Here is a 10,625-nt window from a genome sequence, read left to right as displayed (position 1 = left end):
CAGGATGGGGTGTCTTTGAGCCACGACGCCCAGCAGTGGGGGGATGTCCTGCCTGATTGGAATGGAACCTACCAGACCTGGGTGGCCACCAGAATTCGCCAAGGAGAGGAGCAGAGGTTCGCCTGCTACATGGAACACAGCGGGAATCACAGCACTCACCCTCTGCCCTCTGGTGAGCCTGGGGTGACCCTGGAGAGGGTCAGGCCAGGGTAGGGACAGCAGGGATGGCTGTGGCTCTCTGCCCAGTGTATAACAAGTTATAACTTTTTTTCAGGGAAAGTGCTGGTGTTTCAGAGTCAATGGCTAGACATTCCATATGTTCCTGCTGTTGCTGCTGCTGCTGTTGCTGCTACTGCTGCTATTTTTGTTATTATTCTCTATGTCCTTTGTTGTAAGAAGAAAACATCAGCTGCAGAGGGTCCAGGTGAGAAAAGGGAGCAGTTTCTGGAGATGGTAAGGCCCCTGTCCGGGCAGTAGAGTCCCCTCATTGCTTTTGCAAAAGTAGGCATGTTGGTGACAAGGCTTCTGGAACAGGGGATGGAAGTTGGGAAATTTGGGAGGGGAATGGGAGCAGCATCTCCATCTACACCGCTAAGTTCTTCCCAAGCGAGGGTCAGATGTCCAGCTGTGGCCTCCTCCTGCTGCAGGTGAGCAGTGGGCAGCAGGGAGGGCTGCGGTACCTGCTTTGTCCCCATGCTGGTCTCTGTGTCTCTCAGGCTCACTAGGGCGCATCCAGGTGGTGTGAACTGGGAATCACATGCTGATTGCTGAGGGCCTGGAAGATCATGGCCTCAGAGAGAGCAAATAGTAAAGGTGGCTATAATCTGGGGATGGCCAGAAACTGGAGAGGAATCTGAGGAGAGGCGGTGCCCCTAGTCTCTTCCTCTCTGCATCCCTCTCCCCTATTTCTGCAGCCATCGGGATGGACACCCAGAAAAAGACCTGTGAGGCCCAGCCTGGGGGCCCTGCCTGTGTAGCCCTTTGGAGACCCCTTGTAACAGAGAGGGTCCTGAGCACACATGACCATCTCTGTCCACTTTGCAGCTCCCCATGCACCTCCTCCAGGAGCTTTCTCGGGGGTATTGTGTCCTCTGGGCCACTCAAGGCCCCGCTCTTTCCAGGTTCCTACCGCCTGGCCTCCTAGAGTTTCCTTGCAGATGACATGGATGAGTAGATAAGCAGATGTTCCTGGGCCATTTGAGGAGCAGGACCCAGTCCCTCATCATGGCAGCTGTGGTCCCTGTTTTCATCCTACCTCCGAGTGTTTTCTTCTCCAGTCCCTGAGGGACACAGTCCCCAGGGCCCATGTTTTTGGGGCTTTGTTCTCTGCTCTGTGGCCTCACCTTGCCCTCCCTGAGCCAACTTCCCTTTCTCAAGGTAGTCATTGCCTGGTAAGTTTGGAGTAAGGGATGGTCAGAATCATTTCCCCCGCAGTCAGGTTGTTTGGCGGGGGATGAAAAGAGACAGCAGGAAGTTTTGTGTTTCTGCAAAGACAGAAGCAGTGCAGGAGACAGTGAGAGGCTGGGGACACGTGTCCAGGAGACCTGAGTCTTTCCCCACTTCTGTATGTCTAGCGGTAAGGGCACTGGTTTCTCATCCTTGAACCTAATTGCGCTGTCAGTCGGCCCCTCAGGCCTGAGCAGATGGGAAGGTTCATCCCCTGCCCTGCAGCAAGAGGGCCCCGTCCAGGAGGCACCCACAGCAGGGGCAGTGCAGGTCTGTGGTTGCTCCTGCTCTCACCTGCGGTGTCTCCCATAGAGGGATTGTCGGTTCTGCTTCCCTGTGGGCAGGAATGGTTTCCACATAGGTCACTGGGGCTTTGGCCAGGAAAAGGGTATGAAGTTCATGTGCCAGTTTCTCAAAATTCCTGCCTTCAGTGTTGATGTCCAGTAAAGATATTCATAATTTTAGCTCTATAATCTTCATACGATTTCCTCTAATATTGTAAAGCATATTACATGAAACAGGAACTCAAATTTCTCAAAATTCTTGCGATGTCCAATAAAGATGTTCATAATTTCAGCTCTGCCATCTTAATAGGATTTCCTGTAATACTGTAAAGCATATTAAATGAAACAGGAACTCAAATTTGGAGCTCCCTCTCCAAGAGAATCTGTGTGGGAGATGGTGGCTATGGCAGTGGCAGTCCCCAGGTGCAGAGGGTGAGCAGAGGCAGCCTCAGGCTAAGGGGTCTCCCCTACTCCACATGGAGAAAATCCCTTGTAGGTTGCAAGGGCAGTGGCCTAGGTAGAATCCCTGCTAGGGACAGAGCAGGAGGCCTCGCACCGCCGTCACCAAGCAGCAGCCTGGCGGGTGGAGTAAGTGGACCAGGAGGAGCGTAGTGGTGACTCGAAGAGCAGGTGCATCAGGGCCTCCGGTGGCGTGCTGAGGGGTACAGGAGAGCCAGGGCCTCCTCGAGCAAGGTGGGGGGTCCCGCGAGGGTTGCACATCCAGGTGCCAGATGCCTCTGGCAGCGCACGTCTTTCGCATGCTGCCTTGCTGGGCCCCTAGCCCTTCCTGAGTGGGCCATTCCCAGTATTAGGAGCTGTCTCTGCGTCAGGGCTGGGAGGCGGAGTAGCACTGAGCTGCAGTTCAACGAGTGGGCCGCCGCGGCGGCCCGCCGTTTTTGTTTGTTTGGTTCCGGTGCGGTGTTCTTTGGTGGGGCGGCCGGGGGGAGGGCCTGGGGGGGTGCCGCGGCCCCGCCCCGCGCGCGGGCGGGGTGGCAGAGCCCACAGGGGGCAGGGGCCTGCCCTGATGTGCAGGTGCCTCTGCAGGAGAGGAGGGCCTGGGCACTGAGAGCAAGGGTCAGGGTCGCCTCTCTTTGCGGGAGGCCTCTCACTGATAACATGACTGGTCAGGCTCTGGAGGAGGGGAGGCACTGGGTTCCCTCTTGGCGGTCTTGTCCTTCTCAGTCTCTGTGGGCCCTTTCACTCCCTGCACGATCGGGTGGTGGGCAAGGGCAGGGGCTGACTGTTGATGGGAGTGATCGGCGGAGAGGGAACTGGCAGCGAGCTGGGGAAAGCAAAATGAGGAGAAAAAAAAGTACGCGGCGCCTCATCTTCCCTCCAGAGAAAGGGTGAATCCTGGTCTTTGGAGCCAACTGAAGAGAGAAAAGCTCTCGGGGATAAAACACAACACTGCGACCCCACTGGAGGCATTTACCGTCTTCCCTCTTTTCTCCAGGTCGTGAGGTCTGCAGACCTGGATCAACACGCCGGTTCGGGACGGAGAGCCACCAGGATGGGCCACACCAGCTGATTCTAGCCTCCTGATGTCAGCTCCTGGGTCCACTGGCTCCGATGAGGGGTTGTCTAGACTCTACAGACAGCGCGGCCGGGATTCCAACTCCCGCCTGGATCTCACCAGCCAATTTCCCTCTGTTTCCTGACCTATGAAACAGAGAAAATATCGAGCACTTACATTCTATTGTTGCTTGGATGCCTGCAAGAGGTGTTAGTAAATATGAGGGTGTTTGCAGCTGTACCATATTAATTGGTCTTGTATTTTCTGAGTTGTTTTGTATTATTATTATTTTTTTTTTTCGAGACAAGAGTCTCACTCTGCACGCCAGGCTGCAGGTTCAGTAGCACAGTCTTGAACTCACTGCGTAGCCTCCACCGTCCCCGGGGTTCAAGCACTTGTCTCGTGCCTGTAGCCTCGCTCGAGTAGCTGGGGGGTTACAGACCGACGCACCACCACTACGGCACGGCTCATTTTGCATTTTGCATAGAGACAAAGGTCTTTGCGTGTTGGCCAGGCTGGTCTCAAAGCTCCCGACCTCCAGTTTGATTCGCCTGCCCTCCAGCCTCCCAAAGTGCTGGGATCTACAAGGCATGAGCCACCGTGCCCAGCTTGTATTATTTACAATTTTAATTTATCCTTTATTTTATTTTATTATCCGTCTGTGCGTCCTGGCCTAGTTGTATTATATTTTAAGATATTTTAGAGATGTACACTGTGTCAGTAATTAGGTTATCGTAGGTGGAGCTTTTATGGAGTCGAGTGTCTTGGTAATGACCCCTCCCTACCAGCCCAGGACCGCCTCAGGTGGAACGGATCACCTGGTGACGGTCAGGAGTCCGAGACCAGCCGTGGCCACATGGTTTAATACGCCGTGCGTCTACCAAAACAAATCACAAAAACCTAGCCAAACCATGCATGCGTGGACCCTGTAATCCCAGCTACTCAGTGAGGGCTGAGGCCACAGGGAGAGAGGGGGTCACTTGAGACCGAGGGACGGCGAGAGGTTGCAGTGAGCCGAGATTGCTGCCATTGCACTCTATCTGGGGGGTCGGACAGGAGCGAGACTTCCGATATCAAAAAAAAAAAGAGGAGTTATAATATAGTATTTTTCTTGATTGTATATGTAATATGATGTTGAGATGGCATCAGTTGCTATCGTGGTCCCTAGGACTGGTCCTCAGACAGGTCCCTGGCCTGCAAGCGGCCTGTCCGCGCACCTCGGCCTCCCGACAGTGGCTGGGAGGCGAATCACAGATGTGAAGCCAGCTCACGCTAACCTCTTAGTGCTATTATTTACACAGAAAAATGCTGTACTTTTTAGGAAGTTGTTATACTATCAGTGAGCCACGAGTGCAATTTTGCGTACATTGATCGTATTGCACTGTTGGTGAAGGCAGGCCCCTCAGTGCATCCATCACAGGACAGTGGTATCCATCAAGCACCATCTGTATCCACCAAGCAACCTGCCCATTCGCATCAGCGCGCCTCTCAGCTGCGTACCTCAGCCCCTCGCGAGTCCTCGCATTGTCCGTCATGCACATAGATCGTGCTTCCATGTATCTAAAGAGATATTAAGGCAAATATGGCACACATGACAACTGGATCGAAACTGTCGCATTGTCCACTATTCTTTCCAGCTTTTTTGCACATTTGAACATGGCTGTGAGTGATGGGGCGTCCGCATCGTAGTCGGCGAGAGATGAGGGGGAAAGAGCGAGAAAGAGAGAGCTGAATCGTAAAGGTCCTGAGAAGTTGTTGAATGCCCCACGAGGGAAATATGGCTTAAATTTCATTGCGAGTTTCTCAAGAATGTGTTGGCTGTAGCATTACTGAGATTTTTGGGCGCCTTTCAGAGGATCCAGAGAGAAATCTGTTCACAATCAAGACCAGGTTGCCAATCTGCCTGTTAGCGTTTTCTTGACCTCTTCCATGGACTGTGTGCCGGCGGGTTACTAATGCCAAGGTACGGTCAACACATCCAGCACCCTCTACACAAAAACAAGGCAGTGGAGTCAAACTGAATTCGAACTGCTTAAGGAAATATTTTGATGGAGGCAATAAAAAATTATGACTTCTGTTAAATTTCTGATCACAAATAACATGTCATATGTTGTAATGGTGTCTCTTTCAACGAAAATAGGAAAGTAGTACCAAGAAAAACTTACATGGATATGAGAACAACCAGGGTGGGGTAGATGCTTGAGGAAGGGCACTTGGGATGGACTGAGTTGGGTATGGTTAAAACTAGCTGATCTCATTAACAAAGACATTTGCATTATTCTTCAGATCGTGGGGCTACTATGAATGTAGGCCAGCTTTGAATAAATAAATGATCATACAGTTTTTTTGTGAACATATAGCTGTGTATCTTGTTCAGGATAAGATGCCAAGGAGACAATTGCCCTGTTGGTATCTCGGTAGTTGCATGTTCCACGATTTGCCCACAAACACTGCCATTCCATTTCCAGAGTGACTGTACCAATTTTCTCATGTCCCCCCTACACAGCCGGCGAGCCGACTATACTGAAACCCTAAGGATTTTCCTTCTTGCATCACCTTGCCAACATCTAATGTTACCTCGTTATCGTTTGTCATTCTTAGCCATCTTTCTCCGACAGGTTGTATAGTGAGTATCTCCTGTGGTCTTTAATTGTATTTCCACTAAGGGTGAATGATGTTTCGAGCATTCTTTAAGTGGCGCGTTGAGTTAGCCCTGCTGTTTATCCTTTTCGACGTGGACATGATGTGTCCAATTGTACTCTTGCTCATTCCTATTTTGTATTTGGATATATGTGTTGTTTAACGTGTTGAGTGTAAGAGTTACTTCATATACGCTAACTGACAGTTCATTTATAGAAATATGTTGCTTGCGCTGGTCTCTTTCTATCTTTGTAGGCTGGTCTTTTTATGCTCTTCATGGGGGTGTCTCACAGTAGCCAAAGTTTTGAAAGTTTTCCTTAAGATCCAGTTTATTACATTTTTCTCCTGAAAGACTATACTTTTGGGGGTTTATATCCTAAGTGCTTCCTTTTGTCCTGCTCTAATCGTGACAATGGTTGGTCCGTAAACAGGGTTGGTTAATATGTAGTTTATTTATCTTGGTTTTCGTTCCTGTGTTGTTTGTTTGGAAACAAAAAAAACTGTAGTCAACGGCCTGGCGTCGGAAATTCTGGGGCTCAAAGCATCCTTTCTTTTCTTCCCCACCTTAGCTCTCAGGGACCTGGGATTACCAGGCCTATGCAACCATGCCGGTGACTCCAAGGTTTGTTCATTTTAAAATTATGTTTTTCATTTTAAGCTTGTGACATGCACTTTTGAGTTAGTTTTGCACAATGTATGACGGGTCTAGGCCTAAGCGTTGTTGTTTTCTTTTTTTCACTGTGGTTGTTTCAATTGTGCGTCTAGCACCATTCTGTTTCGAAAAGCGCTCCCCCCTCCCTCATTGAATTTCTTCTGTACACTTTGTAAAATATCGAGTTTCTAATTGGGCTGTCTGTGCTTAGTTGAATTCCGAAAAACTCTGTCATACCTCATTCTGGGATCACAAGTTCTTGTATCACACTATTACAATTTTTAAATATTTGTCCTGTGGTTCTGCCTTTCATGTTTCTTTAGGAAAAATAAGTATTTCAGTGATTAGCTATTAACTAGAGTGGGTATAGATATATATAATTAGATATATATATAGATATAGAGATATATAGAGAGAGGATATATAGATATAGAGATGGAGTTTTGCCCTTGTTGCTCAGGCTGGAGTGCAATGGCATGATCTTGGCTGACTGCAAACTCCACCTCCTGGGTTGAAGCAATTCCCCTGCCTCAGCCTCCTGAGTAGCTGGGATTACAGGCATGCACCAAGATGCCCAGCTAATTTTGTAATTTTAGTAGAGACAGGGTTTTGCCATGTTGGTCAGGCTGGTCTCGAACTCCCGACCTCAGGTGATCCAACTGCCTTGGCCTGCCAAAGTGCTGGGATTACAGGTGTGAGCCACTGTGCCCAGCCTTAATGGTATTTTTTTTTAGCACTGAAGTTTACATTTAAAATAAGTCCAATTTATCATTTTTTAAAAAATTTGTGACTCATGGTTTTGGTGTTTTATGTAACAATTTTGCCTAGCCCAAAGTTGCAAAATTTGTCCATTATATTTTCTTTCAGAAATTTTACAGTATAAACTCTAGGTCTATAATTCATTTGAGTCACAATTTTATATGATGTTGGGTAAGTGGCTAAATAACTTTTTTTTGAGACAAGGTGTTGCTCTGTCGCTCAGGCTGGAGTGCAGTGGCAAGGTCACAGCTCGCTGCAGTCTCAACTTTCCTGACTCAAGGGATCCTCCCACCTCAGCCTCCCAAGTAGCTGGGACTACAGGCAGAAGTCACTGTGCCTGGCTAATTTTTTCATTTTTTGTAGAGACGAGGTCTCACTTTGTTGCCCACTTTGTCTCAGACTGGTCTCAAACTCTTGGCCTCAGGCAATCCTTCTGCCTTGGCCACACAAAGTGCTTGGATTATAGACATGAGCCACCATGCCTGGCCCTTTTTCTTTTTAAAAAAAAATTTAAATTATTTTTTAAAATTGTTTTGAGTACATAGTAGGTGTATTTATTTTATGGAATCCATGAGATGTTTTCATTTAGGCATGTGTGAAATAAGCACAATACAGAAAGAGACAAAAAGCACACCAGATTGGCTACAACTTAAGACCAACCTCACAAATACTTTTTCATTAAAACTTTACAGAGAGTATAAACAGTGATATTTATTATCCCTTTTACTGGTTTGCACAGGGAGAGAGAAACCAAAAGCCAAGCTGGTAAAATAACTATTACCCTTTTGTCAGCATGTCAGGCTTCTGGGTTCCCTTCCTGCCAAGCTCAATTCTAAATCAAGCATTTTAAGGTTTGGGGAGGTTAACTTTTTCCAGTTAACCTTCTAGAGATAGGAACCATTTTAAAACATTAAAAGAACTAAGGAAAAATACCATAGAAAAGTCTGGGGGTTTGGGTGGTAGAACTGGAGGAGATGACGATGTGGATGGGAGAGGCAGGTAGGGCCAGGGTATGGCCTAAGTCTCCCTTTATTTGCCTAAGGTCCTTTAATGAGAAAGGAATTTGATGGGGCCCCAAATAAGGGGTATCCTCAGATGGTTCCCTGGAAGTTGCTTCTCTAATTTTGGGGAATCATTCTCTATAGACCTGCCTGATACAACTGCTAAAAGAGCTGAGTTGACTGTGCAATGCTTGCAAAGGCCTAGTAAAAAGGCTATGCTCTTGTGCAAAAGAAAATGAGCTGCTTTTTCATCAAACTCTCATGGTCAAAGGAGTCCTTGTGCTTCAGAATGCACTCCAGAGGTGTGCAAGCTGAAGAATCTGTGTCACCTATCTAGAAAGAGAAGCAAGAAAAAGGCATCCCTTTAGTCTCCTTCCTTTGGGTGTGACTTAGGGTGGCTGGGAAGAGTGGGGCATCCCCCCTGCTGTTTTCCCTCCTTGGTGTCTGGATCCTGGCACCTTGTTTAATGTGCTGTCCATGGTTGAAGGCATGACCCTCAGCCATGGAACCAGAAAAACTAAGTGATTGGGATTAGTCACACTTACCCATGGGACTCCAGTCCTCTGCTTGCAATTTTCCTTTGACTTCATAGACTTACGTGGTCTGCGTGGCTCCCAGAAAGAAGTGCCTTGGAAAAAACTACGTAATAGTCGCATTTCGGCAAGACCCCTTTAATAGAAGGGGCATACTAGATTGAACTTCATATCCTGCTATTATGGGCCATGCTAAAGCCTTTACCCTTATAGAATGGTTCCGGCTAACTTCTGGACTTTAATCCCCTTAATATTTAGGTACCATTTTAATTGGAGGCAGAATAGGTGCCTTAAAAGAACATAGAGATGGAATGGTGGTTTTCCTGCTGATGGGACAGTGTTGAGACTAAAATTTGGTTTTGGAGGACATTTCCCTCCTTGTTGAAGGCAGAGATTTCCCATTTACAGAAGCAGCATAAAACCTAGTTTCTAGTAGAGGGATGCAAAAAGGGAGGAGAATTAGGAAGTTAGAATTTTTGGCAAAGGACCAACAATGTGCCTCATGGATAGGACTTCTATTCCCCTAGTTGGTGCTGTTGACCTTGAAATGCCATGTGCACTGCAGACCAAGGGCAGAGAGTGACCTCAAAATGTCATGTGCTCTCCAGACCAAGGGCAGACAGAGATGCTCACTGTGGCGGGTAGGGGAGATGTGTTCCTAGAATATCCAAATGACATTCCCCTGAGCTATATCCCTGGTTACTACAGCATTTCCTGAGCATGCCTAACAGGATTACTTCTCTAAACTGTAAAATTCCTGTAGCATTGTATACAGAGAGAGAATAGGAGACATGGCGATCATGGACAAGAAAGGAGGAAATCATGATAGGAAAGTTAGAGATCCTGTTGCCAACACCCAATCAGGCAGTCGGAGGCTGGGGTCGGTCTAGAAGCCTTTGATAGCACCACGTGGTAGCCCCAACCAGAAATCCTCAGTTGCTGCATGACTTCTTCCAGCCCCACGTGATGTCTAGGTCCTCCATGAAAGGAAACTGGTTCAAACATGGCCAATATGCCCAGCAACCCATGGGTAATGGGGGATTCTCCATGTTTTCCCCAGGAAGCCTGTATCCCAAGTCTTGTAATGCTGGGAGCCACACTAACCTTTTTTTTTTTTTTTTTGAGACGGACTGTCGCTCTGTTGCCCAGGCTGGAGTGCAGTGGCCGGATCTCAGCTCACTGCAAACTCTGCCTCCCGGGTTTACGCCATTCTCCTGCCTCAGCCTCCCGAGTAGCTGGGACTACAGGCACCCGCCACTTCGCCTGGCTAGTTTTTTGTATTTTTTAGTAGAGACAGGGTTTCACCAGGTTAGCCAGGATGGTGTCGATCTCCTGACCTCGTGATCCACCCGTCTCGGCCTTCCAAAGTGCTGGGATTACAGGCTTGAACCACCGCGCCTGGCCCACACTAACCACTTTTAAATGGCTGAAGGGGACCCAGTATTTGGTTTGATTTGATTCTAAAATGGAGGCCAAGAGCCTCAAAATAAAAAAAAGCAGAGTGGAGGTCTGCTTCTATACTCACCGTTCTGATGAGTGTACCTTGGGATCCCAAATGAGCAACAAAAATAAAGCAACACCTTTGTCTGGGGTGATACCTAAGGTGCATTGCCTCATGCCAAGAAAATTAAGGACACAGACACGCACAAGGAGTGAGTTTAGGAGTAGAGGTTTCATAGGCAAAAGAAAAGAAAGAGAAAGGAGAATAGCTCTCTCTCCTGTGAGAAAAGGGGCACCCAATTGGGAATTCCAGCCCATGGCAGAGTGCACTGGATTTTAGAAACAGGCTGAAAGAGG

The 10,625-nt window shown here is 48.0% G+C and overlaps 1 protein-coding gene across 1 annotated transcript; it reads left to right on the top strand.

Annotated features, from left to right (window-relative positions):
- Nucleotides 1–6: 6 nt before the first annotated feature.
- LOC108515809 (MHC class I polypeptide-related sequence A-like) lies at nucleotides 7–2,246 on the top strand (the record flags this gene model as incomplete). The annotated part of the gene is made up of 2 exons (XM_017852956.1): nucleotides 7–172; nucleotides 275–2,246. Coding segments are annotated over 2 exons (369 nt in total), but the record flags the coding sequence as incomplete, so codon positions are not given.
- Between the last annotated feature and the right edge of the window lie 8,379 nt (nucleotides 2,247–10,625).

The sequence above is a fragment of the Rhinopithecus bieti genome, unplaced genomic scaffold (assembly GCF_001698545.2).
Source record: "Rhinopithecus bieti isolate Rb0 unplaced genomic scaffold, ASM169854v2 scaffold_36419, whole genome shotgun sequence".
In the NCBI taxonomy this organism is placed as follows: Eukaryota; Metazoa; Chordata; class Mammalia; order Primates; family Cercopithecidae; genus Rhinopithecus; species Rhinopithecus bieti.
The sequence above is the reverse complement of the archived record's forward strand: the minus strand, read 5'-3'. Positions and strand labels throughout refer to the sequence as shown.